Source organism: Schistocerca nitens, chromosome 5 (genome assembly GCF_023898315.1).
Source record: "Schistocerca nitens isolate TAMUIC-IGC-003100 chromosome 5, iqSchNite1.1, whole genome shotgun sequence".
Lineage (NCBI taxonomy): Eukaryota > Metazoa > Arthropoda > Insecta > Orthoptera > Acrididae > Schistocerca > Schistocerca nitens.
This window is the reverse complement of record NC_064618.1, coordinates 224,127,401-224,154,539: the sequence shown is the minus strand read 5'-3', so window position 1 is coordinate 224,154,539 and position 27,139 is coordinate 224,127,401. Positions and strand designations below refer to the sequence as shown.

The 27,139-nt window shown below is 42.3% G+C and overlaps 1 protein-coding gene across 1 annotated transcript in view; it reads right to left on the bottom strand.

Annotated features, from left to right (window-relative positions):
- LOC126260352 (peptidoglycan recognition protein 1-like) overlaps positions 1–26,931 on the bottom strand; it is a 127,186-nt gene extending 100,255 nt beyond the window's left edge. Inside the window, exon 1 of the mRNA XM_049957678.1 lies at positions 26,811–26,931. Within this exon, the coding sequence (XP_049813635.1) occupies positions 26,811–26,931 (121 nt within the window). The remainder of the gene's footprint in view (positions 1–26,810) is intronic.
- Positions 26,932–27,139: the final 208 nt, after the last annotated feature.

Here is a 27,139-nt window from a genome sequence, read left to right as displayed (position 1 = left end):
TCTTGAACTGTCGTATCTCGGCTAGCTGCGACCTCTGCTACGCGAAACGTCGTCGCGATTGGTACTGTCGCTCCGTAGATCTGGATCTTTCACTGATATAAAAGAATCACACGCCACAGCTGACACTTGCGCTGAAGATGATTGAAGTTCCTGAGTGCTTCGCATCTCCATCATTCGATTAGCCACTTGCGCTAGTTTTCTCACATTTTCTTAGGAAATAATTAAAATATTTCGGAAGCTACCGGGAAGTTTGTCTAGCCAAGGACCATTTAAAATTTTATCCGAGAAAACCGGGGCTCTCGCTGTACTAACAAGTAACTGAATTTGGTTGCTTCATTCTGTATTCCTGCGATTGCATATTCTGCTTCAGCCGGACAGAACGGAGGAAGTTTCACACTAACTTTGTCCACTTCTGTTAGTACGTATCACTGTCTGAGATAACAGTGTTCCCTCTATCTACCGTCATATTTGTTTCTTGTGTAGTTCACATCGGTGTCACAAGTTTTTGGTCTTCTTGTACAATTTATCACAAAACACAGTATTTTAGATTCGAAAATTTTAGTTGGAAACTTCCATTTGTTACAAAATAAATATCGCACACTTAGACAAAACAATTTATACCTAGACTTCTTGCTCCGTGCATATCAAAGTACCATTGGTTTACAAAGAAAAATAAAGTCAACAGAAAAAGAAGGATAATGTACAGAACTAATAAGTTGTAAACATAACTAGAACCGTACACGCTAAACCACTATTTTAACCATTACGCTAGAGGACATTCAGGGTTATCATATATCTTTTGAACGCTTATATCGTTAGTGCGTTAGTAACTGACATTTAATGATAAGGGTGACGTGTTTGTGATACATTTTAATGCACCACTGCCCTGAAATGGCATACTGCAAGTTAAAATGCAAAACAGCTAAATATGCCAAACTGAATACGGCACCTGCTGCATCGATTATCAATATTGCGTGCGACATCAAAATGGCATCACGTTTCCAGGAAGTCTTCTGAGATGAGTATTACCCGCCAACATGAAAATGGTGCCTGCCGCTTCGATTGTCGATATTGAATGCGACGTCACGTTTACGGGAAGTCTTGTGAGATGAGCACTATTCCGCCTGACGCCCACCACGCCCTTTGATGCTCTTTTGTTTTTCAGAGCTCCCACTGCTATTCCTTGAAACGGATATTCTTTCCATGGAGGTATAATAAGGGAAGATGGCTCAACAGGCTTCCACTGTACCTTGCTTTGAAGGCAGCGCCGCCATATTACTTTTTTGTCCAAAACATTAGCAGACGATTGCTTCTTGCTCTTAATTTTTGCCTTGTGCACGCAACTGTAGTTTTAAATAGTAAATGTTGCAGTGGTTACAGCATTAGGAAGGCATTTTCTGCCGATTTTCTGGTCTTAAGTGCCTACTTGATCAAATAACATGGTGCATTTCACCACATCAATGTAACTATCTTTATGTTATGCGTTTCGAATAACCAAGAAGCGAAGTATGTGACATTGCAAAAATTCTGTCTGCAGGGATACCACAATCAGTTTTTATACACTGTTACTTATAATCGGTCTTGATTGCATAAATGTTTATTCATATGACCGATTTCGGTTCCTCTAGAACCATCTTCAGATCTGAAATTTCGTTACAGGAGTAACCCGACCACACTCAGCAACCTTCACATGCTAGGTCACATTCAGTATGTGAAGGTTGCTGAGTGTGGACGGCTACTCCTGTAACGAAATTGCAGGTCTGAAGATGGTTGTAGAGGAACCGAAACCTGTAAAATGAATAACATTTATGCAATCAAGACGGATTATAAGTATCAGAAGTATGTGACATGAAAAGGTTACTTCTTTAATGCAGCTTATTTCATAATACGGAATGACGAAACTGATGTTCCGTCCATGTCCACTTCCCGAAAATGCCTGTAACATATTTTGCTATGTGCAGCGTTCAACCAGAGCGCTCTTAGAGTTGCACTGATAGGAAATCTAAAGTCAGATGACAGAAATAAAACCGATTATTTAAAAGTAAACAGCGCAACGAAAATTCATGTGCACAAAAAAAAAAAAACAAAAAAAAAACGCTTGAATGACTCCAGTTTCAAATGAAATGTGATTCCTTTACACTTGATATTATAATCAGCACAAATGATGTAAGCTGGCATTTTTTTATCAAAACACTTCGACCAGAAGCTAATGTTTGGCCATACGAATTTGGTGGACGTCATATTCAAGTTTGTGACGTCATGAGAATTCCCCTTATTATTCCTCCATACTTGTCTGTGTTTATCAGCTCTGGTGGATATGATGGCCGGCGAGATTTTAATAAATTGAGTACCAGACCCCCAAGAATTATTTACATTGAACCCCCCATTCCCGTTTATTACGTCTCCTCTAATCTAAGTTTCGAAATATGCTAAAAATGGTTCAAATGGCTCTAAGCACCATGGAACTTAACTTCTGAGGTCATCAGTCCCCTAGAACTTAGAAATACTTAAACCTAACTCACCTAAGGACATCACACACATCCATGCCCGAGGTAGGATTTGAACCTGCGACCGTAGCAGCAGCACGCTTCCGGACTGAAGCGCCCAGAGCAGCTCGGCCACTTCGGCCGGCTTTTAACATTACAAAGAATAATTTTTACCTTATCTGAAGGGAGCGAAATACACTAGATACAATATTTCCCTGGAAGTCTATCGATTTTTCTAGACCTTTGGCCTGCATAAGGAAGATAAGCCATTTTTTGTTTCTGTTCCACGGTCTCAGTCTCAACCTCTTTCTCAGGCGTTCGTAATTTTGATTGCATCACTCGTTCATTTTGACGGCCTGAGTATCGATTCGTTCGGAACACTGTTCGTCAGTGTTGCAATTATTCGACAAGGCTATGGTTGTCTGCAAGTGTTGGAGCTCTATGGATCAGAGTCTTAATACCAAATTTCCTTGTGACGGATGGTAATGGCTCGAGGCATGGAGATATATGTCAGTGTGCATAAGTTTTCTATCTACAGTGTGATCTTGGTTCAAATGGCTCTGAGGACTATGGGACTTAACATCTGAGGTCATCAGTACCCTAGAACTTAGAACTACTTAAACCTAACTAACCTAAGGACATCACACACATCCATGCCCGAGGCAGGATTTGAGCCTGCGACCGTAGCAGCAGCACGCTTCCGGACTGAAGCGCCTAGAGCCGCTCCGCCACTTCGGCCGGCTTTTAACATTACAAACAATATTTTTTACCTTATCTGAAGGGAGCGAAATACACTAGATGCCATATTCTCACATTCTGCGTGGTTTCTGCGACTATTTGTTCTATATCGTGTCTCCCTACCACTTTCGCGCAACGACGCTCTGTGCGTGTTTTTTAGGGAATTGACTAGTTTGAACCTGGGACCTGTTGCTGGTAAGGAGACGCCAGACCACACATGACATGTAGAGTTCAGAAGAGTTCAGTGAGACTAGCGATGATATAACCAAATGCTTAATGATTTCAGCGTCAGCTCCACTGCACTCCCTGTAAAAGAATCTTAATACTAACTTAATTTAGTGGAAGGGGTTCGAGGCTTTCCTATTTTTAGTTAGCTAGTAAAATAACGTCGAAAAAGCGGTTAAGTTTACCATTGGAAATTTTATTCTACTCACAAAACATTGTTTATAAATTGCACTATTGATAAAAGGAAATGTTTTAATACAGGATGGTAAAAACCAACTGCGTTCAACAAAAATGTGAACGAATATTCCTTGAGTGGGTTTCCAAGTTCTACAATGGATCGAAGGATGACCTATGCCATATCACATCTATAATCTAGGTTTAAATTTTCACAAGAGAGAAAGCTATCAAAATGGTCTATAGTGACCCTCAATTATCTTTAATTACTTATCTAACTTGTCGTAAATTACAGTGGCTGATGTGGCTTCTCAATAACTATATAACAGAAAAATCATCGTGTTTCAGATTTTTACTTCAAGTGGCAAATGTGAACACCATGAGGTTTAATTGACGATCGACAGTAGTATTACGCAAAAAGGGGGTGTAACAGATGAGACTTCTGCAGTTCTGAGTGAAGCTTTATGTGCTGTTAAGCGGCATCACGTGCGTTCATTACCTTGTCGGTGTTCGTCAGGGGGCGGTGGGCAGCACAGCTCCACTCACCTCGCCGTCTCGGAAGCAACTCTCTCCTAACTTCTCCTTACTACAATTTACCGAAGTTGGTTTAAAAAAACGATCTTGCTGTGTTTTCATCTGACCAATCAGGGTCTCAATGTTAACCTTAAGCTCCGCCTACAAAAATTCTGTCTATCCAATGAGAAACGTTATACTTTTCGTGGTGGGGCAATGTTTTTAAAGTTTGCAACGTAACAGAGACGCGAAAAAGTCTCACGCTAAAACTTGCAGCTGGTGTGGTCCTTTTAATGTTATCGTAAAATCTATACTGTTCTTCTGGAGGGCTCTATCTTTTACCATGGGCTGGGCGGTGGTCCTGACGTAACAGAGACGCGAAAAAGTCTCACGCTAAAACTTGCAGCAGGGGTGGTCCTAGTGGTTAGCTGGCGACGTGGGTGTCCAGTCCGTCCCTTATCATAGGGCCTTCTAGCTTAACACGGTTCTGCTCTCGGCTTCTGTTCTCATTTCTCCCCTCGGAACTTCGTCTGTCTCACGGTGGGAAGGTATGACATGCATTTAGGCATTCTTGTGTTAGTCTGTGGTATTCCATTTGCTCACTCGTTACTCGTATTACTTTGGTTAATTTAATGTCACGATTTATTCGGAGCTATGTGACATACTACTGGATTTGCTGATCATGTCAGGCTTTTCATGGAAGGTGTTGGATTTGCCTGACACCTTACACATCACCACCCTTCGAACTTAATTTTTGCACTGAATTTAGGCAATGATTGAATCGTTGTGTAAGTCAGTCAAAAATTATTCCTTTATCTAAATTTTGTTGCCTACTGTTCAGCCACGTTATTCTGGTTCTATGTTAGTTTGTATTAATAATTTATATTTTTATATTCTTCCACATTATTCTCAAAAATGACAAGAGAAGAATATTTTTATGCTATTATTAATTTTTAATTATTTTCTTTCTTTATTTAAGTGTGAAGTTTGTTTTTCAGAAGTTTGTTATCGAAAGTGAGGAGTCTTTCACATCGATTTTCCTAGAAATATTTTTTTATAAATGTAGTAATTAAGTAAAATCTATTCCTAACACATTTTCTAAATATCATGTACAAGTAAAGTGTTTTTGTTTCTAGACACTCATTTCAACATTGTTACACTAACAAATAAGAATTATTTCCAAGAATTGCTTTGACAAAGAAATATACATACACAAGTATTGAGATATTATCCTAACAAATGGTACAAATGTTAAGAAAAGGCAAAACATCCAACAAGATAATTTTTTTGTTCTTCGTTTTTATAAGGAGAAAATAAGTAAAATATAGTTATTCTTTTATTTTTATGAGGAGAAAATAAGTGGCATATAGTTTTAGTGTTTATTATGCCTTACTTTTGTTCTTTATATACTGTCCATTTCAGAACTAATGACTTATTTTTATCGATAGTCTATTTTTTCTTAATTCCATACTCAATGACTGTTATTTTGTAGTTTATTAGCTGTCTGGTGTGCTTAACTTACTTAGTTTTTCAAACATTTCTTTTGCACAATTCCTACATCACATAATTTGATTTCACACATTCACACAATCCTATGAATGTTTAAGCATGAGGTTGGCGAATGTTTTTTGCACGAAGGTGAGGGACTTGAGCGAGATGGATGTGGGCAAGTATTTAATGTACAGCTTCATTCGTCGTTCCTTGTTGGCTTTGCAAGTGTGTGTTGCTGTTGTGGAGGTCCCATAATGGAATGGAGCTGTGAGTGCAGAATCTCGTGGTTTACTGGCTTTGTATGCGTGAAAGTCATCGTTATGTGTCGCTGAAAGCGGACGTTTTTCGTTGTAATGCTTCGCAGACGACTAGTTTACAGTAGGATAGGGATTTGGGAAGGTATGTCGTCTATTCTTCACCCATCTTCTTTCTTGGTCTCAATCTTGCGAATCTTCAACTTTTGTTCTTCCTGCTTTTTCTTTGCTTCTTACTTGCTTCTTGGTTCTTCTCTGGGCAGGATATGGAAATATTTTTTGATAAGTAGTCGCTTTGAAGTTCTCCTCTTAGTAACAGTTTGATAAATTGTTTGGGTGTGTCTCTTTTACTTTGTGGAAGTTTTCTCCAGTTTCGTGCATCAGCGTGCTGTTTAATAGCAGTAGTGTGACTTTTATACATATTTTTTGCCAGTGGTGGCTTGCCCAAGCGGTCTTCTCGTCGGGCTATTTTTTGCTCGCTCCGCCGAGTCGGCGCGCTTGGAGACCCTTCCGGCGTTCGGCGTCCTGTCGCGGCGTTCGGCGTCCTGTCGCGTCTCTGCAGGGCTCCGCCACTGAGCGGCTCCGTGTTCCGTCCCAGCAGGGTTCCACCTAGCGGGCAGATTTATTGCCCACTTTCGATACAAGGGCCTTCTGTTGGTCTCGCTGTCCTTTCCTTTCTCTCGACGCTTCTGCCTTGTAGGAATCGTGTCTTGCTAATTACGTCCTTTTCTTTCTTGATACTTCTTGCGTTGCAACTTCTGGGTCGTTGCATCTGATCTTTGTTGGAGTTTTTACAATAGTTCTTACAAAAAGTTTTACTTATAATCATCTGACATATGTCTAGTACCTACATTGTTTTACGCCTTCTTAAAAAGCTTTACAAATTTCGGTGCCCTTTCCATGTTACAATTCTAAGATATTTTGAGTCTTAACTTCTAAAAAAATCCTCAAATTCGTTTTTTTTATTTTTTGTGTAGTGTCGTGGTGTATAGCATTTTAGTATTTCATGCTGATAGACTATCTACGCTTTATCCCTTCACCTTAATCTATGGTACTATTGGTGTTATTTTTGTTTTTGTTTTTATTGAAACTACTTTCTTTTTCCCACCTTCCTCCCTCTTCATTCTTCTTTCTCCTGACGATCTTATCTGCAACATAATCTTGAAATATTGTGCTGATTATTTACCAGTAATAAAATTAATCTTCAAACTTGTACTGAAAGTGTTTAATACTGCCAGTCTTAGGTAAAAATACCTCTGCTTTATCTCGTAAAATACCCTCTAATTCTCTTTTACTGTGTTCCGAAATACCTTGAACTTCTTGCAATTTTTCGTCGATTTCTTTATGGACTTCTAACATGCGTTGAGGCGATTCCCCCTTTTGTGCATACCATTCTAATTCTTCATCCTCTTTATCTCGTGTCATTCTTAATTGTTTGTTTATAACTGGTATTTCTTCTAATTTTAGCTTTTGCTCAAAGAGAAGTGTGACATTCCCGAATGTTACGCTACCTTTCCTCATATCTATTATCGCTCGTCTCTCATTTAAAAAATCTGCACCTATAATCAAATCTACAGTTAGTTTAGGTATAATCATGAAGTTGGCCTCGATCTTTTGACCTTGACACGAAAGAGTTAACCTTGTTTGTCTCGTAACTTCCGCAGCATTGTTTCTAATAGGACCTCTTACTTTAATCTTACGTGTTTTCAGAACTGGCCATTCCTCATTGGCATTACACTGCATGAATAAATTTTCTGAGATCGCAGTCAGTTCACTTCCGCTATCAATTACAATATTGACTGGGATATGCTTTACCATGGCCTTCACAATTGGTTGAATTTGAAAGGGTTGGTTCTGTTCTTCTTCTTCTTGCATCAACGAATCCTCCACTGAATCATACATGAGTCTTTTTAGGAATTTCCCTTGTGAATTCGAACTTTCTGTAGGATAAGCTTCGACTGCTACTTCTCTCTCTTTTATTTCCTCTTCTCTATTTCTTCCTTCATTTATGCTTTCTTCAACATCCTCTACCTTTTCCTCATCCTCGTCTATCTTCTCCTTCTTCGTCGCTACTTCCACATAATCGCATCTAAATGCTCTAATTATCGCTTCATAACTTCCTTCATTATATACGTTGGGTTGTGTGCCTACTTGTAACTTATTTTCAACTTCTGTCGACTGCGCATTATCCTCATTGAATTCGCTTTCCCTGGTTTCCATCTCAATTAGCTCTGCGATACTCATTACTTCGTCCTTTCCTCCTACATTCGTTGTGCGTGCCTCTGGTAATTCATCTTCCTCGTCAGTATTCTCCCAATTAATTTCGTCCCAAGACGATATTGTTATTTTCTTGTCTTCGTTTTCATCTGGTCCCTGCGAATTTGTTTCTTCCTTCTTCTCTTCTCGTGATAAGGTACTTACTTCTCTGTTCAAGGTGCTGCAATTGTCCTGGGTCGGTGCGTCATTCTCTTTGGCATGGGCGCTTAGCTGTCAATTCGAACGTTTATCGGGGTTTGGTGGTCTTACCTCCACCTCTTTTATCTGTATTCTCTTTTCTTGTTCAGTTTGTTGATAGTGGTGTCTTTGTTGATAATTTGTCGGTCTATTGGTTCTCCAGTACCCGTTCCGGTTGTCGTTATTCCCTCTGTAATAGTTGTTGCCGTTCCTGGGTGAATTATAGTTATTGCCATATTCTCTTCTAAATCCATAACCGGTTCTTTGTTGAAATCTATTGTCGTTTCTTGGTGCGAAGTTATCACATGGTTCGTAATTATTGTTTCTTCGTACTGTGTCTTGTGGATTCCACTGCTTTTTGCTTCCGTTTTCACGTGCGCTTCGTCTTTTTCTTGCGTCATCTTCCGAAAATATGAACTCTAGTTCCTTTAGAATACCTTTAAATGCTTCGACGTCATTGCCTCTGCGACCTACTAATGATTGCTGGTATTTCAATGGTAGCTCCATCGCGCATAATTTAATCACTGTATGGTACATCTAAGCATTGATTTTTCTTTGCCATTAATTCGAAAAATTTCACGGGACTCTTCTCTCCTGAATTTTCAAAATATGGGTTCTGTAATAATTCGTACTTCACTCTGTTCTGTGCTTCGCTGCACCAATATCGTGAGAGAAACTTCTCTCTGAAATCTTCGTACGATCGGCATGTCGCTGCAACTTTCTGCATGGTTTCTGCGACTGTTCCTGACATGTGTGCACATATAAAGTCTAATTTGTGTGCTAGCGTCCAGTGTTCTGGTAATCCTACTCGGAATTGATCAATAAAAGTTCGTGGATGTAATGAGTTTCCTTCTCGAAAGTGTTGAAATTTTCTGACTGTGAGGAAATGATCGTTGTCGTACTTCGTCATAGTTCCATATGAAATTCGCGATTCTTCGCAACTTTTGTTTCTGATCATTTCTCCCGTCGTTATTTCCGGTTGTGGTAGATCCATTGTATATTGTCCACTGTAATTTTAGCCTGTCATTGCGTAGTATCGTTGGAGTGGTACGCAATAATTTTCTTCCATCGGTTGTGAACGTGTAGCTGAATGCATTGCACTGTACTCTTCGCGACCTGGCTTTCCATTGTCACGTATGTTACTTTCCGCCTGTGATTGGAATCGCAAATGCATGATATCGTCGTTAATTCCTTGTTTTTCCGGTGCTGTTACAGATACCGATGTGGTTGCAGACTCAGTGCTTGTTCGATCCTGTTCACTACGCTCTTCAATGGTTTGCAACAACTCTGTTCGCAATTTCTGAAATTGTTGCTTCGTTTGCGCTTCTATTTTGACTATGCGGTTATCGTATCTTTTCAGCGCTGCTTTTGTGATAAGTTTGTGTAACACACTGTTTTCAACAACTTCACGCGCTGTACCTGCTGCTTGTCTAGTAATTTCGTTTATCTGTTTCTCTAGTTTCTTGACTTCTCCCTGGGTGTTGTTACGTAATGTTTTGATCTCGTCCTGAATGTCATTACGCAATGTTTGTACGTCCGCTTGTACCTTGTCAATGTCTGTTCTCAATTGATTGTAACCTGTTATTAAGTTTCCTATCACTTCTCGAGATTCTTTTGCCTCGTCTTCAATATGACTTAGGTGTAACTGTTTTTGTTTTTTGTTTTGTTCTTTAATGGCACGCATTTGTCTCGTGGTTTCTGAATTTTGTTTCGTCATTTCTGCATTCTGAATTTTAATTTGGTTCGCAATTTCTTTATTTTGTCTCGTCATGGTTTCCGTCATTAATTGTAATAATTCTGCCAGATTGGTGGGTCCTATTGCGTTTTCTTCCGACATCCTACGCTCTGTGTTTTCGCCCAAGTGTTGGTTCGCAACCGATTGCATTGAACTGTGCTGTGACACGTTTCTGCTCGCATTCCTTGTACTCTGTGGTGAGGGAGCTCTGATTACTTGTACTATGGGTTCTACGTATTCAAGACGCAAGTTAGAATCCTCATCGACTGTCTCTCTACTTTCCTGCTCCTCTGTCGTATGCTGACTTACGTTTTCTATGCCTTGACGTCCATTATCCTCGTTATGGTGCGTTATATGTCCTATTTCTCGCGATACTGCATCGTCTGTTGTACTGTCCTCTATTTTCTGTCCATTTTCATGCTGGGTCTCTACCTCAATTCGGTCAAGGTCTCGATCTGCCATTGCTAATCTTTCCGAATCCCTTATTTTCTGTTTTAAAAGCAATTCACGCGCCCTACTTCGCGTCAACATGCGCTCATACGATCTCACGCGTTTCATAAACTTTTTTTTCACACGACTTGACACTTATTATACCCAAGACTGACAATCCATTCACTTACTTGTTGGGTCAGAACCAACTTGTCAACGATGTATCCGCCACCTGTGCGCTTGCATTGAGGAGAAAACTTAATTCTAACAATTTTTAAAATTCATAACTTAATTATGCTATTGTCTCTGCTAGAATGTCTCACTATCTATCGCTGCAGCTACTGTTTTCAACTATTTACGCCTTTCAAAAAAAATTGTTTTTTATTAAGAAGATTTTTTAACAGGATATTTTTCTGACCTAGTTAGGCATGTGGTCGACCTCCAATCATGGTATTTTACCATCCTGGCAGGGTCGCCATTTTCTAACATACTGTGTGGTGTCTGTTTGTTCTATATTGTGTCTCCCTACCACTATTGCGCAACAACGCTCTGAGCGTGTTTTTTAGGAAATTGACTAGTTTGAACCTGGGACCTGTTGCTGGTAAGGAGACGCCAGACCACACATGACATGTAGAGTTCAGAAGAGTTCATTGAGACTAGCGATGATGTAACCAAATGCTTAATGATTTCAGCGTCAGCTCCACTGCACTCCCTGTAAAAGAATCTTAATACTAACTAAATTTAGTGGAAGGAGTTCAAGGCTTTCCTATTTTTAGTTAGCTGGTAAAATAACGTCGAAAAAGCAGTTAAGTTTACCATTGGAAATTTTATTCTACTCACAAAACATTGTTTATAAATTGCACTATTGATAAAAGGAAATGTTTTAATACAGGATGATAAAAACCAACTGCGTTCAACAAAAATGTGAACGAATATTCCCTGAGTGGGTTTCCAAGTTCTACAATGGATCAAAGGATGACCTATGCCATATCACATCTATAATCTAGATTTAAATTAAGTTTCACAAGAGAGAAAACTATCAAAATGGTCTACAGTGACCCTCAATTATCTTTAATTACTTATCTAAATTGTCGTAAATTACAGTGGCTGATGTGGCTTCTCAATAACTATATAACAGAAAAAACATCGTGTTTCAGATTTTTACTTCAAGTGGCAAATGTGAACACCATGAGCTTTAATTGACGATCGACAGTAGTATTACTCAAAAAGGGGGTGTAACAGATGAGACTTCTGCAGTTCTGAGTGAAGCTTTATGCGCTGTTATGCGGCATCGCGTGCGTTCATTACCTTGTCGGTGTTCCTCAGGGGGCGGCGGGCAGCACAGCTCCGCTCACCTCGCCGTCTGGGAAGCAGCTCTCTCCTAACTTCTCCTTACTACAATTTACCGAAGTTGGTTTAAAAAAAACTATCTTGCTGTGTTTTCATCTGACCAATCAGGGTCTCAATGTTAACCTTAAGCTCCGCCTACAAAAATTCTGTCCATCCAATGAGAAACGTTATACTTTTCATGGTGGAGCAATGTTTTTAAAGTTTGCAACGTAACAGAGACGCGAAAAAGTCTCACGCTAAAACTTGCAGCTGGTGTGGTCCTTTTAGTGTTATCGTTAAGATCTATACTGTTCTTCTGGAGGGCTCTATCTTTTAATATGGGCTGGGGGGTGGTCCTGACGTAACAGAGATGCGAAAAAGTCTCACGCTAAAACTTGCGGCTGGGGTGGCCCTTTTAGTGTTATCGTAAGATATATAGTGTTCTTCTGGAGGGCTCTAGTTTTTAACATGGGCTGGGGGTGGCCCTAGCGGTTAGCTGGCGACGTGGGTGTCCATCCCTTATCGAAGGGCCTTCTAACACGGTTCTGCTCTCGGCTTCTGTTCTCGTTTCTCCCCTCGGAACTGCGTCTGTCTCACGGTGGGAAGGTATGACATGCATTTAGGCATTCTTGTGTTAGTCTGTGGTATTCCGTTTGCTCACTCGTTACTCGTATTACTTTGGTTAATTTAATGTCACGATTTATTCGGAGCTATGTGACATACTACTGGATTTGCTGATCAAGTCAGGCTTTTCATGGAAAGTATTGGATTTGCCTGACACCTTACAAACTTAGAACTACTTAAACCTAACTAACCTAAGGACATCACACACATCCATGCCTGAGGCAGGATTTGACCTGCGACTGTAGCAGCAGCACGGTTCCGGACTGAAGCGCCTAGAGCCGCTCGGCCACTACGGCCGGCTTTTAACATTACAAAGAATACTTTTTACCTTATCTGAATGGAGCTAAATACACTAGATACAATATTTCCCTGGAAGTCTATCGATTTTTCTAGACCTTTGGCCTGCATAAGGAAGATAAGCCATTTTTTGTTTCTGTTCCACGGTCTTAGTCTCAACCTCTTTCTCAGGCGTTCTTAATTTTGAATACATCACTCGTTCATTTTGACGGCCTGAGTACCCATTCATTCGGAACACTGTTCGTCAGTGTTGTATTTATTCGGCAAGGCTATGGTTGTCTGCAAGTGTTGGAGCTCTATGGATCAGAGTCTTAGTACCAAATTTCCTTGTGACGGATGGTAATGGCTCGAGGCATGGAGATATATGTCAGTGTGCATAAGTTGTCTATCTACAGTGTGATCCGGGTTCAAATGGTTCAAATGGCTCTGAGGACTATGGGACTTAACATCTGAGGTCATCAGTCCCCTAGAACTTAGAACTACTTAAACCTAACTAACCTAAGGACATCACACACATCCACGCCCGAGGCAGGATTTGAGCCTGCGACCGTAGCAGCAGCGCGGTTCCGGACTGAAGTGCCTAGAACTGCTCGGCCACTTCGGCCGGCTTTTAACAATACAAAGAATACTTTTTACCTTATCTGAAGGGAGCGAAATACACTGGATGCCATATTTCCCTGGGAGGCTATCGATTTTTCTAGACCTTTGGCCAGCATAAGGAAGATCAGCCATTTTTTGTTTCTGTTCCACGGTCTCAGTCTCAACCTCTTTCTCAGGCGTTCGTAATTTTGATTGCATCACACGTTCATTTTGACGGCCTGAGTATCGATTCGTTCGGAACACTGTTCGTCAGTGTTGCAATTATTCGGCAAGGCTATGGTTGTCTGCAAGTGTTGGAGCTCTATGGATCAGAGTCTTAGTATCGAATTTCCTTGTGACGGATGGTACTAGCTCGAGGCATGGAGATATATGCCAGTGTGCATAAGTTTTCTATCTACAGTGTGATCCGGGTTCAAATGGTTCAAATGGCTCTGAGGACTATGGGACTTAACATCTGAGGTCATCAGTCCCCTAGAACTTAGAACTACTTAAACCTAACTAACCTAAGGACATCACACACATCCATGCCCGAGGCAGGATTCGAACCTGCGGCCGTAGCGTGCGCGCGGTTCCAGACTAAAGCGCCTAGAACCGCTCGGCCACATCGGCCGGCTGTGACCCGAGGTTGCTTCCATTTTTTTCTTAACTATCACGTTGAGGTAAGGTAGTGGACACTCTTTTTCGAGTCCAACGGACTCGACTAGAAACAGCGGTACGAGCGACAGTCGTCACTCTACGTCTGTATCTGCTTCAATGCTCTGCAAGTCACTGCCAGTCCACGTCAGAGGGTACATCGTATCAGTATTGTCAGTTTTCTTTCCTGTTCCATTTATGTATATAGTGAGGGAAAAATGACTTTCTAAGTGCCTCTGTGCGCGTCATAATTTCCTCATAATCCCTACGCGAGATGGTCGTATAGTCAGCTTCGAATACGTTTTCACCAAATTTACCCAACAGGGTGTCGTAAGAACTGTGTCGTCCTTTAAGAATTTTTAGCATATTGCAGCCCCGTCAGCAACTGTGAAAGACTAACATATTGAAAAGTCCGCCTCAGTTGCGAAAATTTTCTGGTGTGCCAACGTAGTTGCCGCTGCCAACCGACCGCGCGCTGAAGTGATGCCGGGGATGGACTTCAGTTACGTAGTTTTAATTCGACATGGTACCACGGTACTATAAGTTTTAATTTTTAATGTTGACTGTGCCTTACTCCAGAATGTTATAGAAATTTTATGCTCCTGAAGAAGGCTAGATTGTTCTAGCCGAAACCTGGTAAAGACCAGAAAATTTTCGGAACTGAGGCGGATTTTTCAATATATTATGTGTGGTCTTTCTTCCAAAGATTTTTACGCTGCCAGGAAAAATGCAACACCCAAAGTACAACGTAATTTTATTGACAACGGAGATGACACACAGCCCATCATTTCAGAAGTATATGATAAATTCAGAGGCAGTGAAATACTGATGTCACAGTAAAGAGTGTCCGTCCCGATAGCTGAGTGGTCAGCGTGACGGATTGCCGTCATACGGGCCCGGATTCGATTCCCGGCTCGGTCAGGGATTTTCTCCGCTCAAGGACTGGATATTGTGCTGTCTTCATCATCTTTTCATCCCCATCCGGCGCGCAGGTCGCCCAATGTGGCGTCGAATGTAATAAGACCTGCACCACGATGGCCGAACCTGCCCCGCAGGGGGCCTCCCGACCAATGACGCCAAACACTCATTTCCATTTTACAGTAAACAGTGCCCGTACAGTTGCATAAAGAAAAATAGAAAAACACATCACCCTCCTCTGCCGGTAGCGCAGGCGCGTATTCTCACATGCAAACGATCATAAAGAATCCGAAAGGCGTGATACAATAGATCGTCCCTAACATCTTGCTCCTTTTTGTTGCAATTCGACAATGGTTCTTGTAGGCCTTGGAGAACGAGTAAATTCCCGCTTCAGGGTGTCCATTATGTGTTCAGTTGGCCACGGCAGTTGTTGAACACCAGAAAGAGCACGACGCGTGGTAACAGCCGCATGTGGACGTGCATTGTCCTCCTGAAAAGCACATCAATTTTCTGTCGTCAAAACGACAGTCGCACGAGGATAACATCCGGTGCACTGTAGCGGATGCTGGTTACTTAACCCAGTAGAAACACCAGGTGTGACTGCAGATTGTAACTGACTGGCCTCCCACACCACGGAGCCTCGGATGGGACCTGTGAGCCGTGGGCGAGTGCACTCTGGAATCAGCAGCTTATCAGTGGCATACAGACAGAACCTCATCAGTGAAGACTACAGAGCGGTATTCCTCTCAACAGTCAACTCTTTCAGGACAGCAGAGCAGCAATGCTTGGCGGTGTTGTCAGTGGTGGCCAGCCAGAGCCACACGTGACCTTAATCCTGCTGCAAACAGAAAGGTCCCAGTTGTCCCTGATGACACACAGGGGCAGCATGTGCACTGGATGATGTTCAGTCGACCATTGCTGCTCGCCCAATGAGTCGATTTTGATGTACATCTGTACTACGTGGACGTCCAGAACCTGGTCTACAGGTGTCATTAAGTTCCCCAGACCACTGCTGAAAGTAACGACACACCATCGATACGTTGTGTCCATCATATGCAGCAATCCGTCGATACGTACAGTCGTCGACAAATCGAGCGAGACCCCTCGCCTTTTCGTTATGCTGATCCTCACAGCTTTCAAGTCTGCTACACAGCATCACAGGCAAGGCGACGAAGTGCTACCAACATACTATGCACAGGCGTGAAATTGACAAACTATCCGAACTTTGTCAGACTGCTTTCAATCATGTGTAAGGCTATATTAATGCTGATTAGTGTCTTAAACACAACACGTAAATATAAGATATAAATGAAAGAAGAAACGCTAATTAGTATGAACTGTACTAATAAAAATGAATTTCAGCTTATCGAGATAACACAACTGTTCTAGTAAGACAAAGTGGCCCAGATTGTTACGAATTAGCTAAATATTTCGCGCATTCGGCCGCGAAACAGTTTGTGTCAACTTTTAGACCAGTCATACTGGATTACCGTTGCTGACCTACCATGAAAGTGTGCAGATTTAGCAATGCGTGAAGATTCATAACGAAATTCAGTTTAAAATCATTCAGTGCCACACGTAAGTCAATTCAATTATTGACAGAAGCGGTAAAAGGAAGGCAGTAACAAGTATGAAATTCTACAAGAGTTTCATATCGACATCCACAGGGCGTCAGTACAGAATAAAAGTAGCAATAAAAAGTATTGGGGGCGCGAGGAGTTTTTAAAATTGCTTTACTGATAGTCTGTCTGCCTCCATCGAGATAAGAACCGAAAACAAACCAGACCTACCTTGCAGCAGCTAACACCTTTCACTACGCTAGCAGACAACCCAGGCAAACAGCCCTCTATTATTACACCAGACATGAATAAGCCGGCAATTTCGCAATGAAAATGGCAAAATGATCTGCCGTTCTGTTGCATAGAGCTTCCTGGACTCTAAAACATGAATTTTCTACCTTTATGTCACCGCTTATGTGACTATCAATCATGCGGGATGTTTATCGAAATAACAAAATACTGTTATTAGCGAGTAACGCAACGGGTTCTACACAACGCTGGTGACTACTTTGAAGGACAGTAACAGGTGCAAACATGTAACTCTTTTGTATCGGTTGTGAATAAATAGTTGCCACTATTTAAGTTCCAAACCCTCGTATAGTCTTACATATGATTGAAAACAGTCTGACAAAGTTTGGATAGTTCGTCAATTTCACGCCTGTGCATAGTATGTTGGTAGCACTTCGTCGCCTTGCCTGTTATAATGTGTAGCAGACTTTAAAGCTGTGCGGATCAGCATAACGAAAAGGGGAGAGGTCTCGCTCGTTTTGTCCACGACTGTACATCCAGCTTCTCGCAGACCTACAATGCGGACCCATTCAGATGGTTGAAACTGTTCAACAGTAGTACGTACACGTCGGTGGGGCGCAGTTGTAGCCTAGAGTGAATGCTGTAAACGTTGTTCGCCTGCAAGCACAGCACAGTTACTGCCTGCAGAGCCAAACCAGTGCGTCCACAGACGGGTCTCTTGAGCTGCTTTGTCTCACAGATGAAGGTGACAAATGAAGCGCCAACACTACACCCTCTCAACATGCACATATTATACCTTGGTGCCACCGAACACAGTCCTTGACTGTGTTGCAATTTTTTCCGACGGCGTCTGAAAGTTCCCTTGGCATTTCCGTCAAACTTTCATGTAGACGATACCGACCCGTTGCGATCCTTGCAACGCGTCTCTGTATTCGTTCGGTGTCTGTTGTCGTGCGTAGTTCAAACACTGGAACAATATTCTAGAATCGGTAGCACTAGCGTCTTGTAAGCGGTGTCCTTTACAGATTCACCACACAAAATTGGAATTAGGGATAGGAATACCCGACTGATTAAAATCGATACTGGTATTGAGTTCTGAATAATCGGTGTTTTTCGGTATTTGTTTGATCTCTATTTACTTATATGGATATGGTGTCTGTTCTTTCGGACAGTCCGAAAGAACTGACACCATATCCACATAAGTATATAGTTCTGGCAATACCGGCCATGACCTTCTTCTTCTGTGCGGATCCACACATACTACCCGAACTCTTACGAGACTTGGTAAGAATGTCTTCCACGCGTAATGTGTGTGTGGGGCAGGGACACTACGAATGAAGTGTGTGGACATATGCGGTGAGAATGTGGGTCTCGCGGGAGGCGTGTACGAGATAGTCCCTGCAGTCGCACTATCCTCTGTGCCCTCGGTGGCTCAGATGGATGAGAGCTGGTTGGACTCTGTAATAAAAAACTGAGTGGAAAGATCAACAAACGAACTCAAGGCTGTCATGTGACGTCCGCAACGATCAAACACAACGATCAACAACGAATAAAATGCAAAAAAAAAAAAAAAAATGGTTAGAGCGTCTGCCATGTAAGCAGGAGATCCCAGGTTCGAGTCCTGGTTGGGGCACACATTTTCATCTGTCCCCGTTGATATGTATCAATGCCCGTCAGCAGCTGAATGTATTAATCTATAATTCCAATTTTGTTTGATCTCGGTTACCACATGCGGTTTCCGGTTTTTACTAATAACCGGGTAAAAAGCGAAATATCGATTAGCCGTAGCAGCAGCGCGAGCATTTTTTGGTTTTTAAATGAACCTTTTTTTTAAAAAAAAACAGTAATTTTTATTCGTAAAATTACCATTGCTTTGAAATATTGCGTTATTATAGAAAATGGGAAAAGCGATCAGTGCTATTTTAAAAAGAATGCCGACAGAAACGAGGAACAAACGCACAGCATAAGAAGTGCTACAGGATTGCTGAGACAATACTGAACCTGTTACCATTTAGTATGGCCAATTGGATGGTATGAGTGTGCACGCAGTGTGTGAGACTTGCCCCATTTGGTCAATATGGTAGTTTCATGCCGTCTTCTTTGGACATTAGTTGTGCCCTATTAAAGAATGGCACCATCGCTAGTCTGGAATTATTTTACGAAGTTCGGTGCCAATCAAGTAAAATGCTCCATTTCCCTTAAAATATTAGGAATGAGAAGAGTCACATCAATCTTGAGACATCGTATAAGGCGAAAACTTATAACTCAATAATCCATTCAAGTGAGCGTAGCTGATCTGTTCTCTGTGTCTACCTAATATGCCTTTATCTGCTTGTAGCCCTTGAAAACGGACAAATTAGCAAGAAAAACAGTGTTATTCGACCTAAGTTTTCACCCTTTAGCATTCACTATTCCTAATGCCCAAATGGTGGTATGATTCTCGAATACAAGCTGATTTTTGAGCAGAGTTTGAAAACATTAGAATCAATAGGAGAATAATGGCATTTTTTTATTGTAGTAATCAACTACTTATCGCTTTTCGTGCAAAGCAGCGAACGGTGGGCAGACTAAGTTTTCATTTATTTGCCTATGTAATGTAGTTTTTTAGTTTTATGTATCTTGAAAGTGAGGGAGTCCAAATTTTGCAATCTTTTTTCGATTTCTTCGTATACTACATGAAATAACAGCAATAAAAAACCGAAAATTGGTTGTTTCAGAAACCGATTGTTTTGAGCGGTTTTAACACTCAAGTTAAAGTGACGTTGAAATAGATCGAGATAACCGAAAACCGGTTGTTTCACCGATCACGGCCATCCGTAAGTGGGATCCCCACGGCTGCTGCACGGGCAAGGCCCGCTTCCAAGGTCGGCCGCAGCAGACAGCAGACTGCACCGCGACCCCGCCTTAGTGGCCACGCAAGCGGTTTTTCATGCACCTTTTAATCTATCGCCCACTCCCGGTCACAACGCTGTTATGACGTGCAGCATGGAGTTACGTCGACACAGCTCTTCCTTGTGGAATTTCGAAAGTATTTATCGTATATAGTGTCCATATTATAAATACAGAAGTTTGGAGTCGTGGCAAACAATTACCATGGCACGCATTGGGGAGTAGTGGGTAAAAATGGAACTAGAAGAAAGAAATTCATTTTGTAAACACGAACACTACATAAAATGTTCAATATACAAAGTATACAGCCAACTAGTTGCATAAGTTTAATGTAAAACGTTGAGCAGGTTTTAATACCACAAAGGGTATCTTTTTCAGAATGAAGTCATATAAATTACATGACGTTAAAATGATAAATATTCATCATGAGCTAAGGAGCTCAAGTCAGAGAGTAGAAAATATGGAATAAAGTACCGGGGTGGCCAAGCTGTTCTAGGCGCTACAGTCCGGAACCGCACGACCGCTACGGTCGCAGGTTTGAATCCTGCTTCGGGCATGGACGTGTGTGATGTCCTTAGGTTAGTTAGGTTTAAGTAGTTCTAAGTTCTAGGGAACTGATGACCTCAGACTTTAAGTCCCATAGTGCTCAGAGCCATTTTTTTTTTTTTTTTTTTTTTTGCTCAACAGAAACAGTAAAAACTGTTACACAGGTATAGCTTGTTAGCTGTTGCTGCGGGCACTCACGTTTAAAACTGTATATAAAATGTTTTATTTATTACTTCAAATGTATTTAGAGCTAAGTTGCTGTTAAAATTCCATTTAGGACAACCTGTTAAGATTTACTCTGTGCAGCTGTTCCTAAGGTAATGATCCTTGACTAGAACAGAACTAGTCTGCAAAGGGGTTTCTGGCCAATTTTCCGCTTGTGTCTCCTCTAGTTCCGCATGCAGAAATACTTGTCCGTCGCGTGTCCTCAAAGTTGCAATCGTCGACAATCCTCACATAGTTGTGAAGTAGACAACACGTTTTAACTATACTGTCAGCAAATTAAACGTTCACGTCTGCTGGTCGGAAGAAAATCTGCCATTTATCCAGCGTTTCATAAGTTTTTCGATTCCATCGGAAAAAGTTTTCTGGTTGCATCTGTAACCAATTTTGCACCGCATAAATGACTTCTGCATCTGTTGCAAATCTTCTTTCTCTGGGCTCTTCCATCAATGGTCCAAAAATATGGAAATCACTTGGAGCCTGGTCTGGACTGTATGGCGGGTGTTCCAGCAGTTTGAATCCCAACTCCTTTATTGTTTCAGCCGTCCGTTTGCAGAATGTGGCCGAGCGTTAGCGTGCTGCAGGATGACGCCTTTTCGCAGTTTTCCGCGACGTTTGGATCTAATTGCTGGTTTCAATTTAGTTCGCAACACATCACAATAATTCTCACTGTAAACAGTTTCATCTCTTGGGGTCAAATGAACGGCTACCACATCTTCCATGTCCCAGAATAGCGTTAGCATAATCTTACCAGCTGGTGATTGAAATTTAAATTTCTTAACGTCTGATGAAGATGGGTTTTCCACGCCATGTTCGCAGCCTTATTTTTCAGTTCGCGACGATGCACCCACGTTTCGTCTACAGTAACGATTTCCTGTAAAAATCCATCTCCCTCGCTATGATAATGGGGCAAATGTTTATGAGAGATGTCCATCCTTTGCGGCTTACGCTGAGCTGACAATTCTTTCGGTACCCATCTTGCTCACATAATCCGAAAATTAAATGTTTTTGTAAGATATGGTACGCTGAATCATGACTGATATGAAAAGCATTGCTGATTTCATCTACTGTGATTCGTTTTCCATCACCATACCCTCAATACCAAACTTCAGGCATTACCTCTCACAACGGAAAACGCAATGGCCGACGGCCTTCAGTTAACAACCGAGAGCAGTGCTCTTTGTGTTGTTCTCAGTGCTAACAGACAAGCAACACTGCGTAAAAGAACCGCAGAAATCAATGTGGGATGTACTACGGACGTATCAGTTAGGACCGTGAGGCGAAATCTGGCGTTAATGGGCTATAGCAGCAGACCACCGACACAAGTGCCTTTGCTAACAGCACAACATCGCTCTCAGCGCCTCTCTTGGGCTCGTGACCATATCGGTTGGACCCTGGACAACTTGAAAACCGTGGCCTGGCAGGATGAGTGCCGATTTCAGTTGGTAAGAGCTGATGGTAGGGTTCGAAAGTGGCACAGACCCCGCTGGTCGCAAGTTGTCAACAAGCTTGCAAGCTGATGGTGGCTCCATTATGGTATCGGCTGTGTTTACATTGAACGTTTTGTGTTCTCTGGTCCAGCTGAACCGATCATTGACTGGAAATAGTTATGTTCGGCTACTTGTTCCCAAACAAGAATGGAATTTTTATGGATGACAATGCGCCATGTCACCGGGCCACAACTGGTCGCGATTGCTTTTCAAGATCATTCTGGACATTTCGAGAGAACGACCTGACCATCCAGATCATCCGACATGAATCCCATCGAACATTTATTGGATATAGTCGAGAGGTCAGTTCGTGCAGAAAATCCTGCACCGGCAACACTTTCGCAGTTATGGACATCTGTATTTCTGCAGGGGACTTCCAACGACTTGTTGGATCCATGCCACGTCGAGTTGCTGCGTTACGCCGAGCATAAGGAGATTCGACACGATACCTAGTAATGATGGCAGGAGAGCAGAGGCACTGCTGCTGATAAGGGAACCTCCCCATCGCACCCCCCTCAGATTTAGTTATAAGTTGGCACAGTGGATAGGCCTTGAAAAACTGAACACAGATCAATCGAGAAAACAGGAAGAAGTTGTGTGAAACTATGAAAAAAATTAATAAAATATACAAACGGAGTAGTCCATGCGAAGATAAGCAACATCAAGGACAATGGGAGTCAAGGAGAGCCGTGGTCTCCTGGTTAGCGAGAGCAGCTATGGAACGAGAGGTCCTAGGTTCAAGTCTTCCCTCGAGTGAAAATTTTAATTTTTTATTTTCAGTTTATGTGACAAACTCTTATGTTTTCATCACTTTTTGGGAGTGATTATCACATCCACAAGAAAACCTAAATCGGGCAAGGTAGAAGAATCTTTTTACCCATTTAGCGAATGGTGTACAAGTTAGGTGGGTCGACAACATATTCCTGTCATGTGACACACATGCCGTCACCAGTGTTGTATAGAATATATCAGACGTGTTTTCCTGTGGAGGAATCGGTTGACCTATGACCTTGTGATCAAATGTTTTCGGTTCCCATTGGAGAGGCACGTCCTTTCGTCTACTAATCGCACGGTTTTGCGGTGCGGTCGCAAAACACAGACACTAAACTTATTACAGTGAACAGAGACGTCAAAGAACGAACGGACAGATCATAACTTTACGAAAATAAAGAAAGTAAAATTTTCAGCCGAGGGAAGACTTGAACCAAGGACCTCTCGTTCTGCAGCTACTCGCGCTAACCACGGGACCACGGCGCTCCTGAGTTCATATTCTCCTTGATGTTGCATATGTAGCACATGGACTACTCAGTTTGTATATTTTACTAATTTGTTTCATAGTTCCACACAACTTCTTCCTGTTTTCTTGATTGATCTGTGTTCAGTTTTTCAAGGCCTATCCACTGTGCCAACTTATAACTAAATCTGAGGGGGGTGCGATGGGGAGGTTCCCTTGTGAGAATGAACCATTTTGTATGAGCATTGGGAGAATATCGGAAGAAGCAGAGTCGCTGCACCGGTACGCATATGCAGGATGGTTATAAATAAACTTTCCTGTTTATCACGTTATAACACGAAAACGAATTACCGTATGAGTACCAAACTTGGTAGCATTAATATGACATGGGGAAGAGAAATAACGCAGAATAATTCAACTGAAATACTTTTAATGTGCTGCTACGGTACATCATACCATTACATACTGGTACCATTACCGCTGCAAAAGGGGCTTAATATGATGTCCGTCAGTAATCAGTAGAGTCTGAAAGCGTAGGATTGCATTCTGCGCAGCAGAACGAAGCCTGTCCGTAGGTATGCTGGCTACCTCTCTTGATATGCTGCGCTTCAGATCAGCACATGTGTGAATTTCCCGTGGTAAACCCTGTCCTTCAGGTAGGAGGAGCGACAAAAAGAATGGGGCAGTGATGAACGCAGCTGTGAAGTCACACCATACGGTGACACGTTCACCATACAGAGGAATTTCATGCACAGTGACTGGAGGTGAAGACACCCACACTCGGCAATTCTGTGTGTTCACCTCACCTGTCAGAAAAAATAAGCTTTGTATCCCCTTGTGAACTTCAGTCCTCGCGAGAAAGTGGATTTCACAATAAAGTGCCTGGCAGAGGGTTCAATGAACGGCCTTCAAGCTGTCTCTCTACCGTTCCACTCTGGAACGGCGCGCGGGAAAAACGAGCACTTAAATTTTTCTGTGCGAGCCCTGATTTCTATTATTTTATCGTGATAATCATTTCTCCCTATGTACGTGGGTGCCAACAGAATGTTTTCGCAATCAGGGGAGGAAACTGGTGATCGAAATTTCATGAGAAGATCCCGTCGCAAAGAAAACCGTCTTTGTTTTAATGATTGACACTCCAAACCACGTATAATGTCTGTGGCAATATCTCCCCTATTTCGCGATAGTACAAAACGAGCCGCCCTTCTTTGAACATTTTCGATGTCATCCGTCAGTCCCACCTGATGCGGATTCCACACCGCACAGCAATACTCCAGAATATGGCGGACAAGTGTGGTGTAAGCAGTCTCTTTAATAGACCTGTTGCACCTTCTGAGTGTTCTGCCAATGAATCGGTCTTTGGTTTGCTCTACCCACAACATTATCTGTGTGATCGTTCCAATTTAGGTTATTTGTAATTGTAATCTCTAAGTATTTAGTTGAATTTACAACCTTATGATTTGTGTGACTTAATGCGTAATCGAAATTTAGCGAATTTCTTTTAGTACACATGTCAATAACTTCACACTTATCTTTATTCAGGGCCAATTGCCACTTTTCGCACCAAGCAGGTATCTTATCTAAATCATTTTGCAATTCCTTTTGGTCATCTGATGACTTTACAAGACGGTAATTGACAGCATAATCTGCAAATAGTCTAATAGGACTACTCAAATTGTTTCGTACGTCGTTAATATAGATCAGGAACAATACAGGGCCTATAACACTTCCATGGGGAACACCGGATATTACTTCTGTTTTACTCGATGACTTCCCGTGTATTACTACGAACTGTGTGACCTTTCTGACAGGAAATGACTAATCCAGTCACACAACTGAGGCGATATTCCATAGACACGCAGTTTGGTTAGAAGACGCTTGTGAGGAACGGTGTCGAAAGCCTTCTGGAAATCTAAAAAAATGGAATCAGTTTGACATCCCCTGTCGATAGCATTCGTTACTTCATGAATATAAAGAGATAGTTGTGTTTCACAAGAACGATATTTGCTGAATCTGTGCTATGAGTCAATAAATCGTTTTCTTCGTGGTACTTCATAATGTTCGAACACAGTACATGTTCCAAAACCCTACTGCAAATCGACGTTAGTGATATGGGCCTGTAATTCAACGGATTACTCCTATTTCCCTTTTTAGGTATTGGTGTGACTTGAGAAATTTTCCAGTCTTTAGGTACGGATCCTTCTATGAGATAGCGGTCGTATATAATTGCTAAATATGGAGCTATTGAATCAGCATACTCTGAAAGGAACCTGACTGGAATACAATCTGGACCGGAGGCCTTGCCTTTCTTAAGTGATTTCAGCTGCTTTGCTACACCGAGGATATCTACTTTTATGTTTCTTATCTTGGCAGTTGTTCTTGATTGGAATTCAGGAATATTTACTTCGTCTTCTTTGGTGAAGGAGTTCCGGAAAACCGTGTTTAATAACTCTCCTTTAGTGGCACTGTCATCAGTGTTCTTATCGCGCAGTGAAGGTATTGATTGTGTCTTGCCACTGGTGTGCCTTATGTATGACCAGCCGGCCGCGGTGGCCGAGCGGTTCTAGGTGCTTCAGTCTGGAGCCGCGCGACTGCTACGGTCGCAGGTTCGAATCCTGCCTCGGACATGGATGTGTGTGATGTACTTAGGTTAGTTAGGTTTAAGTAGTTCTAAGTTCTAGGGGACTGATGACCTCAGACGTTAAGTCCCATAGTGCTCAGAGCCATTTGAACCATTTGACCAGAATCTCTTTGGATTTTCTGCCAGACAACTTGTCGTTGTGCGCCCTGTAGTGCAAGCTATATGGAGCTTGTACGGATACCATTTGAGAATGGTTCGAAGCACCTTCCGTACAGTAGACCACGGCACATTCAATTGTCGTGACACAGCAATCGCACCGCCTGCCACAGCAACAGCGATTTCACGTGTGGTCGCCCTCTTCCCGGAGCGACGCCAAGTTCTCCCCACACTCGTTAATTCTGTGTTCGTGTTAACTATCAGAGAAAAATGAATTTCGTCTGTCTGTAGGATGGTCCAGGACCAGCCCTCGTCAGCTTCAGTCCTTGCGAGAAAGTAGAGAGCGAAGTCAACACGTCGTTGTGCGTCCTGTGGTGCAAGCTGCTCTACGATATGGATCTTGTGCAGATACCATTTGAGAATGGTTCGAAGCACCTTCCGTACAGTGGTGCACGGGATGTTCCATTACTGTGACGCAGCACGCGCACTGCCTGACAATCGGGCAGCGTTATCTGTCGTAGCGATTTCATCAACCATCTGTGGTGCCACCGGTGTTCGTCCTCTTCCCGGAGCGACGCCCAGTTCTCTAGCTGATTCGAACTTCTTCATCGTGCTCCGCACAGCAGGTGGAGAAAGAGGACCCTTCCGTAATCCTTTCAACCAGCTATATTCTCGAAGTGCAGCTGCAGCGTTACAGTTGTTTTGATAATAGAGCTTCACCAATAATGCCATGCTCCGTTTGTCCAAGCTCATGTTGACACGTCAGCAAGTGCACTGCAACTGGTTAGGTGCGAGATATTATGAATTACGATGACTGATCACGGCGACTGGTGACCACAGTTGGAACTGGACGGTGGCGCTGTGACACACGGAAATCATGCACCCCATATCCTGGACATCAATGCTGCCAAGTTTGGTACTCGTACAGTAAATAGTTTCCGTGTTAAATAGGGAAAGTTGAATTAAAACCACCCGGTAGCTTACCTTTTCCGATGCTCCTGACGCCGCCTGGAGCCTCCATGCTGGCAGCGACGAAGTTGCCGGCGAACTGCAGCTGTCGCCGGCGTCGCAGCTGGATGCGAGTAGCAGGAAAACTGCGGTACATCTCCGCGGCCGTGGTGTTGACGGCTCATATTTCGCCTGAGGTCACGTATGACGCGAGCACTAGAGCCAAAGCACATTTCACTCATGTCCTACAACATGGTGCGTTTGTGGAAAAAAACTGAAACGTGTCACTCTGACGGAGTAATTTTGCGTCTGTCTGCGCATGACGCCATGCGGGAGCTATCAGCTCTGAGGCACACACAAATAAC